Source organism: Mesocricetus auratus, unplaced genomic scaffold, assembly GCF_017639785.1.
Source record: "Mesocricetus auratus isolate SY011 unplaced genomic scaffold, BCM_Maur_2.0 Super-Scaffold_100015, whole genome shotgun sequence".
Classification (NCBI taxonomy): domain Eukaryota; kingdom Metazoa; phylum Chordata; class Mammalia; order Rodentia; family Cricetidae; genus Mesocricetus; species Mesocricetus auratus.
The window spans coordinates 61,815,798-61,830,497 of NW_024429198.1; the positions used below are offsets into that span (position 1 = coordinate 61,815,798).

At 52.9% G+C, this 14,700-nt stretch overlaps 1 protein-coding gene across 15 annotated transcripts in view; it reads left to right on the forward strand.

The window, feature by feature from the left end:
- The first annotated feature begins 8,369 nt into the window (after positions 1 to 8,369).
- Positions 8,370 to 14,700, forward strand: part of Bin1 (bridging integrator 1) — a 62,446-nt gene continuing 56,115 nt past the window's right edge. For 3 of the 15 annotated variants that reach the window (XM_040758023.1, XM_040758028.1, XM_040758033.1), the window contains exon 1: positions 8,373 to 8,760. In XM_040758023.1, the coding sequence (XP_040613957.1) occupies positions 8,677 to 8,760 (84 nt within the window). In that variant the 5' untranslated portion in view covers positions 8,373 to 8,676. The other 12 variants (XM_040758025.1, XM_040758031.1, XM_040758024.1 and 9 more) reach the window with 7 other exon arrangements.

Consider the following 14,700-nt stretch of genomic DNA (forward strand, 5'->3'; position numbering starts at 1 on the left):
CCTAACTCGGACACAGCCGACTGCAACTTAGACATTCACCTGGGCCTCCTTTTCATCACCTCCTTTTCATCACTGAGTGTATTCCGTGTCCTAGCATAGCATCTCAGGATACACACGTTTGCTTTCTACCCTGATGCTGCTTTCCTAAAGGGTGCCTTTTGCCCTGTGAGATTCGAGGAAGCGGATACTCAGTCCTCTAGGCAACCTACAGCTTATCATTTATCCATTAGTGAAATTTCAGCAAATACCTAAAAAACGAGGCTAGTTTTGCCTTCGCACCTTGTTTAGTAAACCCTGCTCTGTTTGTTTGGTAGCAAATACGAATACAGTTTCAGCAGACTTCCAGTGAGCATGTCCCAGGATGGGTCTCATAACTCTAACCAGCGGTTCTCAACCTCACACATAATTTGACCCACTATGTGGTGACCCCTGACCATAAAATGACTTCACCGCTATTTCATAAACTGCTTTTGCTCCCGTTATGACTTGTAAATATCTGATATGCAGGGTATCTGGTTTGAGACTCCTGTGAAAGAGTAATTTGACCCCCAAAAGGGTTGTGAGCCACAGGTTGAGAGCTGCTTCTCTGCAGGATCTCAGGGGTGATTTGTTGCAGGAGTGCGGGGCAAAGGGCTGTGTGGGTTTTTTTTCCACTTCTGTTTACACATTGGTAAAGCTGGCAAAGGTCAGACTCCTGCCTTACGTGTGATAAGGGCCACACACCACACCGGCTAAAGAGACTGGGTATGCTGGTGGTAGTCCCCGTTTACCAGGGCCAGGGGAGTTTAGGTTATTTCCATTTATTAACAATAGTCTAGCCATACCAGTACGATTGCTTTCTTTTAAAAAAGCGAGTAGTAATCGACCGATTGCTACATTCACACACACACACACACACAATTGGGATTGTGTTCAGATGGAGGCCTGCGGTTGATCTCATCAATCTTCTTCCCCCATATTGAGACAGGCTCTCTCAGTCAAACCCAGAGCTCACTGATAGAGCTAGTCTGACTAATCAGCTTGCTCTGCAGGTTTCCCTGTCTCCGCCTTCCAAGGCTAGACTTACAGGCAAACCATTTCCATGGATTCCGGGAATCTGAATTCCTCAGGCTTGCACACACAGCAAGCTCTTAGCCACTGAGTAGCATACTCGGCTCAGACAGCCGCCTCCCCTTGGAGGACTTCATTTTTCTGATGGCAAAAGGAAAGGACTAGTTTATATGCTGTCCAAAGCGTTGCTGCTGTCTGGGAGCTAGCAGGTGGCCAAGCAGCTGACCCACGGGGGAGACCTCTCTACTCATCCGTGCCAGTAGCGGCATACGGTCACGTCTCTTTTCGTTACAACTGTCTCTGGTTGAATTTTTGTTTATCCATTTATTTTATCGAGGCTGGGTCTCATGCATTGCAGGCTGGCCTAGAATTCAGTACATAGTTGAGGATGGCCTCGAACTTCTGACCTTCCTGTCTTCAGCCCCAGAACGCTGTTCACATGTGTGTGTGTGTGTGTGTGTGTGTGTGTGTGTGTGTGTGTCTAGGCCAGGGGTCAACGTTGGCTGTCTTCCTCAATCATGCTCCATCTAATTTTTTGTGACGACGTCTCTTGGTGAATCTGGAACACACGTTATTGAGCCAGGCTGACTGGGCAGCAAACCTTAGAGACTGTGCTGTTCCCACTCAGTCCCCGCAGCACCGGAGCTACAGGTGCGCACTTCTAATGTGGGTGCAGGGGATCCCACTCAGTCCCCGCAGCACCGGAGCTACAGGTGCGCACTTCTAATGTGGGTGCAGGGGATCCCACTCGGTCCCCGCAGCACCGGAGCTACAGGTGCACACTTCTAATGTGGGTGCAGGGGGCTCCCACTCAGGTCCTCGCTCGTGTGTGGCAATGAGGATTGACTGAACCGTTTCTCCAGTCCCCCAAGAAAGATTCTTAAATTCTCTGTTTGGATTATGTTGGCATGTCCTGAAGCTAAGGTGTGCATATATCAGATGCAAAAGAAAAGTTTTCCCAAAATCATACTAGTTCATTTTATGTTGCTTTAATAGAAGATCTGGTTCCGGGATACATGCATGCATGCATGTATGTATGTATGTATGTATGTATGTATGTATAGACACACACACACATAATATGTGGAGAAGACGTTTACGTAGCTCACAGTCTTAGATGCTGACTATGCAGGATTCGGTAGACTCCGCTAAACTGGCCTCTAGTGCGGGCCTTGCGGCCGTGCTGTCACATAGCGGAGAACTCACACTGGGTGCAGCACCATGTCTCTTTATAACAACCTGCTCTCATGAGAACTAACCGAACCATGGGAGCTACGCTGATTCTTTCTGAGAAGGGTGCCACACGGGTTAGTCATTTTTACTGGGCCCCGTCCCTTAACAAGCCACGCTTATTAATATTAGTGCATTAAGTGTGCTTCCAACTCAAAGGAGTTAAAAAGGAGGGGACTATTGAAAGGAAACACTGACTTGATAGCATCTGGTGCCTGCTATGTATCACCCTTTATCCCGCTCACGTTCCCGCAATAGACTAAAAAGGACGTTACTCTCGTATTGCAGATCGGATTGGAACAGTTTAAGCGAGATGCTCGTGACTGGAGAAGTGTGGCACAGGGAACGGGTTTCCTACCCCACATCTGTCTCCTCCTTCTCACAATACTTTTAGATTGGCGGCATTTTACAAGCAGGAGGGAATGACAGTCATTTGAGCTCATGAGTTCCTGGATACCTTAGCACACTTTCAATTCTCTGAAACAACTGGTTCTGCTTGTACGTTCTTCTGGACCCCTGGGCAAGACAGCCATTTCCTTGTGTTAAGAAGAGAAGTCCATTCCAGTGTGGATGCCCAAAGCTGGTCTATTCCAGAGATGGCGGGGTGCTAATTAAACTCACGCAGAGTCTGCTGTCCAAGTGTCTTTGTTAAACTGATCGTCTTGGAGTTTCCATCTATAAAGGGGGGGGTAATAAAGGATTCTTTTTTTAAGTTAAAATATAATTATTTTGTCCTCTCTCCTCACTGTAAGCCTTGCTATGTGCTTCCCACTGCCCTGGCTCTTTCTCAAATTCCACTTATAAATTATATATATATATTATACATTCCTATATATTATACCTCAGTCCATATAATGTTACTTGTATGGATATGAATTTTAGGGCTGGCCACTTGTTATTGGATAATTAGTGAGGGGGCGGCTTTTATCTGGAGAAGACTTAGTTCTTATATTTTTTTGGTTGCGAGCCTAATGGCTCTCCAGCCTGAGAGGACTTATTTCTACTGCTCTCAGCATTCCTTAGTTGCCTGTAGCTCTCTGCCAACGGTTGAGGCCCCACGGACGTCTACGTCAGCATGTCTGTTGGCGTAACCCTTGTTCAGCCCTGTTTAGGAAGCCACGTTGACCTTTGGAATATCTGTGCGATAGACATATCAGTTGGGTCCGGGTACCCTACGTCAACTTGTCCTTTGCATTTCAACCAGTCCTGGTTTTCAGTAACTGCCTCTGTCTGTTGCGAAGAGATGCTTCTTTGGTGGGAGTGAGAACTATACTTACGTGTGGGTACCGGGATAAATACTTAGAGTGCAAGTAGGAATTACACTGGTTTAGAAAATGGTGGTTGTAGGTTCTCCTCCAAGATCCATGTCTTTCACCAGCCCCAGGGAGGGGGCTAGATTTCCAGTGCCAGGCACGATTTCCCTCTTGCTGAATGGATTTTAAGTTCAGTTTGACAGATGCTGGTCATGGCCGACGTAGGTGTGCCGCTGTTACACACATGGGGATTGTGTGCCATGGTGGGCTCACTGCTTTAGCTCACAGGCATTTTTAGCTGGGTGTGTTGCTTCCTTGCCTTGAAAACGTGCGTAGCACCCCCTGGTACCACAACCGAATGGTCTTAAATGTGTATCGCTATGTGAAGGGAGGCGGTCTGAAAAGGTTACACACTGGTTATGACTTGATCCTGACTTTCAAAGGAGTTTAGATGCTCGGTTGATGGCAGCTCTAAGAACACTGGCTGCTCTTCCAGAGGACCGGGTTTGGGTCCTATAACCACGTGGCGGCTCACAACCATCTGCCCCTCCAGTCTCTGGCCTCCGTAGCCTCTGAGGTACACCACAGTGACAGCCCAAAATGCTGGCTGGGTGCAGACACCGTGCTGGAACCGACCTTTCCTCACAGGAATGCAAAACGATTCAGCTACTCTCAAAGGCATTTTGGGAAATCCTTTTAACACTGAATTTATTCTTGACATTCAGTCCGGCAATCTCACTCCTCGCACGCCTTTAATCCCAGCACTTGGGAGGCAGAGGCAGGCGGATCTCTGTGAGTTCGAGGCCAGCCTGGTCTACAAAGTGAGTTCCAGGACAGCCTCCAAAGCTACAGAGAAACCCTGTCTCAAAAAACCAAAAAAAAAAAAAACAAAAACAAAAACAAAAACAAAACATTTATCCAAAGGAATCCGGAACTTATGTCTATGAACACCAGAATATGGGTGCTTCTGGCTATTTTATTTACCAGTATCCAAAATTAGAAGTAAAAAGAAAGAAAGAAAAAAGAAAAGAAAGATGTCCCTTAATAAGTGAGTGGGACAGCCATGGTGTTTGAGACAATGGAATGTTATATAGTACTGAAGGAAATGAGCCTACTAAGACATGAAAAGAGATAAAGGAATCTCGTTCCCCCCCCCCCATGAGTGTTATACCCGTGTACATATGCACGTCTTGCATGTCTGTGCATGTATGTTATACCCGTGTACATATGCACGTCTTGCATGTGTGTGCATATATGCTATACCCGTGTACATATGCACGTCTTGCATGTGTGTGCATGTATGTGGAGGGCTAGGGTTGACATCAGGGATCATTCTTGACTGCTCTTCTGCCTTAGTCGTCGAGGGGAGGGTCTCTCAGGCAACCCCAGATCTTGTTGATGCCACTTGTCTCTGCCTCTTAGGCTGAAATTGGAGGCAGGCTGCCACACTCACCCGGCATTCACGAGGGTCTGCGACCTAAACTTCTGTCCTCACTCTGGTGACTCGACAAGCGCTCTGACCACTGATCCGTCTCCACACATATGTGACAGATGTGAAGAGGGATCTCAGACACATGTTACCAAGTGAAAGAAGCCAATCTGTAAGGGCTACGTGTGGCTCCAACTATGCCGCATTCTAGAGGCGGCACACCAGGGGGGAGGGTGGGCAGATCATGCGTTGACAGACGTTGGGCATGGGAGGAGGCGTAAGCACAGGAAAACAGCGAAACTGCCCCATGTGTGTATGGGTGGCACTGTACCGGCTAGTGTGTCATTGTACGCTTGTCCAAACCCAAGAATGTGCCCCACCAAGGGTGAACTCAAATGGATAAACTATGGAATTTAGGGGATAACGATCAGGCCTATCTGCTATAAATGGGCCACTCTGAAGCAGATGCTGGTGCTGGGGAAGGCTACAAGTCACGGTTCATTTTGTCAACCGGGGACAACCTAGAATCGCCTGGGAAGAGAATGTCAGTGACAGACCGTCTAGGTCAAAAGTGGTCTGTGCGAAGTGTTGTCCTCATTGCCTTAATGCAGGTAAGACTCAATGTGAAAGTGGGCGGTGCCATTCCCGCTCTTGGGCCCTGGGTTGTAGGAGAACTTACAGAGCTAGCTGAGGACCCAGGAGGCAAGTTCGGAGTTGTGAGATACAACAAATTCCTTCTCCCCTACTGCCAGGGGAATTTATCTCAGAACAGAAGTGACGCCAGGATGCTATTTGCCAGAGTGAGTAGTAGGTGCATGAGGGAATGGCTGCTTCTTCCGCTCAGTTTCGATGCAATCCTAAAGAAGGCTCAGGAGGTGAGCATACTCCGCTCCAGCAGAGGACCAGTGCTCGTCTCTTTCTTCCTATGCTGGGTGGATCAAAACTGCCTGTAACTCTAGCTCCAGGGGATCTGACACCTTTTTCCCGATCTGCAGGCCCCTGCAGTCACATGCACACACCCAATGCATACATATGATTTAAAATAAAATACATCTTTAAAAAAAAAACTATCCTAGCCGGGCGTTGGTGGCGCACACCTTTAATCCCAGAGCTCTGGAGGCAGAGGCAGGAGGATCTCTGTGAGTTCCAGGCCAGCCTGGTCTACAGAGTGAGTTCCAGGACAGCTTCCAAAACAATACAGAGAAACCCTGTCTCAAAAAACCAAAACAAACTAAAAAACTACCCTGAAACATGGCTATTGGAGACAAGCAAGCAAGGTTTCTTTGACCCTGAAGTTCAAGTGCACAGCACACACACTCTGTCCCAAAACTTTTGCTTTCTCTCCTATCACAATGTTGCTTCCCAAATACTGTCCTCAAAGACAGTTTCCACATAATTTTTATGTTTAACATTTATGTATGCGTGTGCTTGTGTGTATGGGTACACATGGAGACCAGACAACAACCTTGGATATCATTCTCAAGATACTATCTATTTTATTTTTTAGAGCAGGGTTGCTTAATTTGAACTGGAATTTGCTAATTTGGTTAGGTTGGCTCTCGTCACCCCGCCCATGTGTGTCTGCGTGTGGGCAAGAGGCTAACCTTGGATATAATTCTTCGGGAGCTGCCCATCTTGACTTTCTGGGAAAGAGTCACCATTTAACTGGGCTGGCTGACCAGTGAGTGGCTTTTCTACTTGGGTTCTGGAGATGGAACTGGGGTCCCAGCCTTCTTTCTTAATGTGTAGCTCTTCAGAGTCCTGGATCCTGAGCATCTAATTAATTCCTACATAGAGTAAGGATAGCACATGCATGTATTTTGGTTGTCTTTTCATTTGTGGTTATGCCTTCGTATTGTTTACCAATTGTGAAGGGTTCCTGGATGGCTTCTCTTACTGCCGTGTCAACATGGCTGACCCTGAGGACCATTTTTTTTTGTTGCTATGTATTTTTCTGTCATATTTGGAAACACCAGAAGCCCAACAAAGCAGAATCTCCCATTCCCAGGGGCTGACTGTAATAGAATTTGATTTTTGCTCATTTCTTTCCTCAAGGAGTGTTGGGAGAAACTGCTTTGACAGTCCTGGGGATGTGGCTCAATTGGTAGACCACTTGCCTAGTTTGCAGGAAGGTCTCTCTGGATTCTACACACAGCGCTCTACAAACTGGGCGTCATGGCACATACTTGTAGTACTAGCACTCAGGAGGTGGACGCAGGAGGATCAGAAGTTCAAGGTCGTCCTCTACTACATAGTGAGTTTTAGGTCGAGGGATACGTGAGATTGGGGGGGGAGGAAAGTAATGACTTCAAGAGGATGGTAGTCAATTGTAAATTAGGAAAGAGATCATAAGGCAAAAATATATTTCAGGAGAACGTTGATTTAGAAACCCAGGCTATTTAGATTTTGTTTGATGGGCTCATAAATCGGGCATGAGTTTATAATGAATTTCCATGTTTGTGTGTACATATGTGTGTGCATAGAAGCGGTGTGTGTGTGTGTGTGTGTGTGTGTGTGTGTGTGTGGTGTCCACACAAGGCCAGAGTACAGCTTGAGCTGTTATTTTGGCACCGGGTTTCTGATCGGCCGGTAACCCCCCAAGTGCACGAGGCTGACCGGCCAGGAGCCTTTTGCATAAAAGCCTGGAGCATCCCGAGTATTCGTCCAAGTAGCACAGCCCCTCCCCCACTAATGACTCGGTAGTGTGCGTCATTGGATAATCTTATCTTCACGAATACTGAATGACCCTTAATCATTTCCCTGTAACCGGGTTAGGCAACCCCTTCTCCCCGCCCACATACTCTGGTGGTGAGCCTAGGAGGCAGGTAGCCTCTTGGGTGTTTCGTTTATAAAATGGTGATAAACTGGAGTCTTTCCCTCACAGGACTGTTGGAGACTGGGTGAAATAACGCTTACTTCAGCACAACGCCAAGCACGCATTAAATATGCAGTTAGGGTTAGGCGATCGTTAGAACGATAGTTAAAGACAACCTGGGGGGGGGGGGAACCAAGCGCTTGCTCGGCATGGGACCAGGCAAAGAGAAAGGGACTGACGGAGACGTGCGTTGGGGTGCAGGGAGGGAAATCCCCGGAAGGGCATTTTCCCAGCCCCGGGCGACTCAGGGATTCCAGGGCCACGCAGGCATCGATGCCCCGCACGTTGTCTTTGCATTTAGAAAGCACCCAACCCCTTCACCTGGTCGCTTTTCTAGGGTTGCAGGAGGGATCTGCTTGGAAGGAGGACTGCAGCCCCAGGATCGCGGTGGCGCAGAGCCTGGGACTGCGTGGGTGGTGCCACCCGCAGACGCGTCTCCGGCACGTCCGGGGAGTCCCTGTCCCGCAGCCCCCCGGCCCCGCCCTCCAGGCTCCCTCCTCCGGATCCCGGCAGGGCCCTTTAAAAGGCAGTGTCGTGTCCGGAGGGAGAGGGCTGGGGGCGCTGACCCGCCCGCGGCTAGTCCCTTCTCCCCGCCCCCTGCCTGCCCGGTGGGTCCCTCCCTCTCTGGATCCCCGCGTCGCTCGCTCGCCCGCCCGCCCGCTCGCTCTCCCCGCGCACGCTCGCTCGCTCTCTCCGTCAGTCTCCCGAGCGGATCGAGTGCGCGGCGCGGAGCCAGAGCCCGGGCTGGTGGGGCGGCCGGGGCTGCGGGCTGGGAGCGCGGCGCGCACGGCCTCCTTGCGCCATTCTCCGCGCTCGCTACGGGCGAGGCCGGCGCCGCGATGGCCGAGATGGGGAGCAAGGGGGTGACGGCGGGGAAGATCGCCAGCAACGTGCAGAAGAAGCTGACCCGAGCGCAGGAGAAGGTGAGAGAGACCCGCCACACCTCTCACCCCTACCCCGGGGATCCAGCCGGCCACTTCCGGATGGCCGTGGCCGAGGAGTCCCTGGGCTCGGTCTCCCTGCAGTTACGGGTGTCCCCCTTCTCCCCATTCGGGCTCCGGCGGAGGAGGGCGCAGCTGTCCACCTTGTCCCCCTTCCCCCACCGTTTGGTACCTTCTCGGCTCCCCTGCAGAGAAGCGGAGGCCCACGCTTCCCGGACGCGGGGTCCACTCTCACCCTACCCTGGAGTCCAAGGGTCAGGAGGCTGGGAGGTGACCCCCGGCTCTCTAGACCCACGCGGGCAATCCAGGCGGGGCTTGCGTGCTGGTGGGGGTGGGGGTGGAGGGAGCCTGTCTCGCCGCCCCTGGGGCCGTCCACGTCCCGGACTTCTCAGGATCTACTTTACCAGCTGGCTAGTGCGGGCGCCCACTACCCTCGGCTTCCTGCGGTCCCCGAAGAAGAAGAAGAAGAAGGCATTGCTTTCCTCCTTCCAAGAGGTGCCTGCGGCCTACAAGGTCCCGCCCAGACCCGCCAGGTTGCAGAGGGTTCTGCACCGCTCGCTCCAGCAGGGATTTGGCGGCTCTAGCCTTTGGAGAGAGGGAGATGGTGGGAGCTCCTGGCTATCCCGGTGGCCCAGAAGAGGGGTGTGGAGGGCGCCGCAGGAAACCCTCTCCCTGTGGTCTGAGAGTACTCTGGGGTTTTTGCAGTGGACGGGATCAGTGCTTCCTGGGACACCCTGACTGTGCAGGAAATGCGGGGGTTGGGGGCGGGGGTCCTTCGCTGGCCTGCCTTTTACCCCTAGCCATCCCTGGCTTATTGAATTGGATCACGCCAGCTGCTGACGCCACTTCCCCTGCCAATTCCGACTCTGAAATCTGAGATTGTACAATTTGTGTTTCTGCCAGGGATAGCCCCCTCGCGGCTCCAGCTGGGCCGGGGGCCTGGTGGGAACAGGGACCCCGCTTGCCTTCCTCTGCCAGTCTTGGGGCTGTTTATAAACAATGACTTTTGCAGCTGAGAGCTGTGAGCTCCCCAAGGATGCAGCCACGTGATGAGAGGGGGGAGCTGGGTAGAGCTCCCTTAGAGCCCTCCTCCTCCTCCTCCTCATCCTTGTGGTTACTAGCTAAGGAGGGGGTGACGGTATGAGTATGGGGAGGCTCTTGCTAACCTCTGGATCTGGCCAGAGCGCCTTGCCCCATCCAGGAGGAAAAAGAAGAGAGAGGGATTAGAACCCTGCCCCCCTCCCCGCCCCCAATAGTCTGCTGGTGCCGAGGAGACCGAGGTTACCCGGCCGGAGCAGTCGGCAGATACAGCCACCCAGGCTCCCAGTGACCTGCTTCCCCCTCCTAGAGGGAATGAATGGTAATATTGGGAGTAAGCTCAGACAAGGTCCCTGCCCTCACTACGTGGAGGTCGGCTTCATGTGGCCCCCACTGCTGCCCGTGTACACCTCTGCCCGGATGCGGTTTTCTTGATGCGACCCTGGGGTCCATAAGTGTAGGCCACGTTCCTTCCTTTTAGGTGGCCCCGTGTCTGTCGCTGGGCCACTGGAGTGCCCTCTCTCCTCAATGCCCCGCACGGAGGTTTGGGGCAGTTGGCTGACAGCTGGTTGGCCACCGAGCATGGCTCCAGCCAGCAGCTGTCCTTGCCTGTGCCTGGACCTCATGGGTTGGCACTCGCCTCTTGCCATGGTTTCTCCGTGTCCCATGGGCGGTAGCTGGGGACCATTTGCCCCGGGGGAAGCCAAAGACAGTCTGACAGGTACCCTGAGACAGTAGCCTGTTTCCCATCCTCTCCTTCCTTGGCCCTACAGACCCCGTTTCAGGAAACCCCGTGTCTTGCCTAGATACTGACCTTTTTCTGCTTATCTTCATCCTGCTCCTTGGAATCTGCATCGGCCACAGCCTGGGCAAGCTGATTATTGGGAGCCTCCCCAACATCTCCTGGTGGCGGCCCACGCTCTACTCAGTGCTCGTTGCTGATGGGGTCTCAGTCTTGCGAGCAGCTCTCACACTGGGTCCACCCTTCTTGGTCACACAGGGCAACTTTAAATTCTCATGGGAGGGTATTTTTCGGAGAAAGGATGGCAGGTGGGCATCACAGAGAGTTGGGGAGACAGCTCAGCTGGAAAGGATAGCAGGCAGGCATCACAGAGAGAGTTGGGGAGACAGCTCAGCTGGAAAGGTGCTTTCCAAACAAACACGAGGAGCTGAGTTTGACACCCCCGCCCCAGAACCCATGTGTAAAACTGGGAGCAGGAGTGCTGTGAGCTTGTGATTCCAGTGCTGGGGAAGCAGAGACAGGAGGATCTCCAGGACTTGCCCAGTCAGCCAGTTGGCCTATATCAGTAAGTTCCTGAGGAAGAGACCTGATGTTGAGCTCTGGCCTTTACACGCTCCTGCGCATGCACAGGACGTAAAAAGACCGCCTACGGTGTATTTGCATAGGGAAAAGACCCTGTTGCTTCCCACTGATTCTTCCCAAGACTCAGACAGTGACCGTAAAAGCGCAGTGTGCCTGCCCTCTGGTGTCGCGGGGTCCTGTGAGGGGTCCTCGGTGGCTGCTATTTGATTCATCAGCCTCTTTGTCCCGGGCAGGGCTGTGCTGGTGACCCTCTGGTGTCTCTCTAGCTCTGGTGGGTGTTTAGTGGATGTTTGTGAATGACTGTGGGTGCTTGCTCTTGGAGCCCAGGCTGGCCCAGGCCCCCGAGTGAGCTGGTTGGATTGTTTCCTACTTTCCTGTCATGAGGCGGCATGAGTCCCTGCATGCTGCCTCAGGCAGGAAGCGTATGGCTTCAGGCCTCCATGGTGCATGCCCCCTTACAGCCGCTGAGTGCCTGCAGTGAGTGTGTGTGTGCCTGGAACCCAGGCCTGTGGGCTTTGTGAGGTCATCTTCCCATTGCATTTGGCTTAGCTGACCCTCTATAAATGGCTGTGTCCATTTTTGGGCCTCAGAAGGGTGGCTAGGCAAAGCCAATTGAGGGTGGAGGCAGGGTCAGATGACAAGAGGATTAGAGGTTGGCGAGCTGGGCCCCCTGGGGGGTGGGGTGGTTGGGGAAAAGAACAGCTGGGGCTGCGGGGGAGGAGTGGAATCTTGCCCGCCCAAGTCCATGGCCGTGGAGTCCTCAGGGAAGAGCGTGTGAGGGAGGCTGGGTCTTGTTCTCTCAGTGTTGGGCCAGTGGTTAAGCACAGGTTGGGCATGGTGGGAATACGCAACACGGGAATGTCCCCTTGATGGCCGCGGCTGCCCCTGAGGGAGCCTGGAGTGTGGGGAAGGCCACCGCCAAGCCTGGGGTTGTCAGTGCACAGCGCGTCTCTGGCGTGTGGGACAGATGCTCCCTCGGCAGAGGAAGGGGCAGCCTGGTTATTTATAGGGCCTGGACACGTGGTGGTGAGCTGCGGCCATGCTGCCCTGTTCTGCCACCGTGACACGGGGCAGGGAGCTGCCTCGCCTTCCCCTGTGGTAGGCACATCGGCTTCCGTAGGATGGGCCGGGTTTGAGCATCACGCTTCTGGTAGCGACCTAAAGAGCAGCTAGGGTACCCAGAGGAGCAGGTGTCCCCTCTAACAGGATGTGCTTTTGCTGCCGTCCTGATACAGACCTTGCCACTGAGGTCATCTGGGCCACTGGGTTTATTTAGACAGGCGTTTCCCAGCCCGAGCACCCAGCCTAAAGCTGCTGCCTTCCACGCCTCCCCCCCCGCCCTGTGCTTCCCTCTGCCCTGGAGGGTAAGGGCTGTTCTCAGTCCCCTCTCCCATGCGGCACCATCCCTGTTCCTCTGTAACTTTCTGCGCTGGGCCCTCTCTCCTTGAGCCTGGGCAGTCTCTGCTGAACCTTCCAACCTGGATCAGATTTCCTGAAGAAAAAAAATCCCTTATGTAAATGGTTCACCTTCCGTGCAGGAGCCTGCGTCCTGTCTGAGGTGTTGGGTGCTTGGGGGCGGGGGCACAGGGGATGCTCTGGAGATCCCGGTCTCAGGAAGGTGTGGGAGAGCTGTAAGCATGTCCTCGGGATCTCCCTGAGTCCCCTCAGACCCTGCGGCCTCAGCAGTATGCTGTCTGCGGCAGGTGGGAGCCAGGCGGTTGCTGCTGTTCTGAGCGGGGAGTGGGACAGGGGGAGCCTGCTGGGGAGCCTCGAGTACAGGTGTGGGCGAAGGTGTGAAGGGCCAGTGAGGATGGCCAGCATTTCAGACCCGGGGAAGAGAGGGTGGCTGGATGAAAGGCTCGGGCGAGGGGTGGCTGGATGAAAGGCTCGGGCCAGATTTGATTAAGTGTTGCATGCTGGGGTAAACAAAAAATCTGTGTACCCCAGGGATTCTCACAGCAGCTAAGGCAGAACCACTTTCTACCTCTTCCTGACAGATATCTTGAGGTTCCCTTGTCACCTTCCTTCTCTGGCTTCTGCACTGGGTGGCTGGGGTAAGTTCTTCCCAGGTTGTGAGTCTGGGACAACGCTGGGAGTCCGTTAGTCCCCGACTCTGGCTGTAGGTCAAGGATGCACCTCATGTAGCTTTTGTCCCCCTGAGAGGTAGATCTTCTATCCGCCCATCACCACGGGTCACACATGGGGGCTCTGGTCCCCCTGACTGGCTTAGTCAGGTGACGGATCCTTTGGGAGCCTCCCGCCCCGCTTGGTGGATAAACTGAGGAGAGCGATGGCTCCTTCTCACAGGTATGCTGTGAAGAGCAGAGAGCGTTTGACAGATGCCTGTCACATAGCACATGCTCACTAAATATCATCGAGGTTAGGCGTCCTGATACCACAGAACCTCCTTGGGAGCCCCGTGTCCCTTACTCAAATCGCCTGGGAGTGTCCGTTACGGGGTTCTGTAGACAGCTAATCCCTGCTGATCCCTTAGCCTGTCAGGCAGGGCTTAGGATAGCGGCCTTGTGTGTGTGTGTGTGTGTGTGTGACACACGTACCATGTATGCATGTTGATGCGTGTGGTGCCCGCATGTGTGAGTAAGTGGTGTGAACAGCCTTGCAGGCACAAAGGCTTGGATTTCAGAGTCAGAGCATTGTAAGAGTTGACTCAGTTCCTACAGATAAACCCTAACCTGGGCCTCCTTCTCGAGTCTTTTGTTTCTTGACAGTGGTGGAGCGGTGATGGATTCGCATGTTTGTCCCACACAACATGTAGCACACACTGCGTGCTAAACACTGAGGAAGCTGGGGATCAAAGCCGTGCCGTGTGGAGCTGATGTCCTAGCCGGAGACATGCTCATCACACAGGGGCCGCAAGCAGGGGCATGCTCCATGTGAGGAGACCTATGCCTGTGCTTAGGTTTTAGATGGACTCGACTACAGACCGTGGGTGGCTGCCTTGATTTAGGGGGGAAGGCTAGGGGAAGAGTCTGGTCTCCAGGTGATAGATCACCTCTAGTAGTGGGGACTTCCTGTTGGATGTCTAGAGTATTGTGTTTTCCTCTTTGGCATGCTTCCACTGGATTTGAAAAAAAAATACAAAAAAAAGCATGCTAATCGTAAAATTCTGCACCGTAGAGCGGCAGGCAGGCCGGAGCAGATGTGTAGCTTGAGGTGGGTGTTTGTGCAGGGACAGGTGGGTGGGGGTGCCTGTTCAGAGTGCACTTTGGGGCCCATGAGGCACCTATGCTACCAAAGGTGTCAAGGGTGGCCTGGACTAGAGGGGTGTGCTTGCAAGGTCCCCTACAGGCAGTGTTGCAGTGACGGATGGTCACAGGCCGAGTGAGCTGGGGTTGAGTCATCTCCCAAACCCACACCCACACCATGCTCCTATCCTTGGGCAAATCACACCAATCTCTCTGACCTCAGTCTTCCCTTCTGGGTGTGGTAGGCCAGGTGAGGCCCGGGAGCCACCGGTGGGATTGATTTAATCTCTCAGTGCTCTAATGCCATAGAAAGGGATTCCTTGAGGGAAAGCCTGGTACCCAGGCATGTAAAGG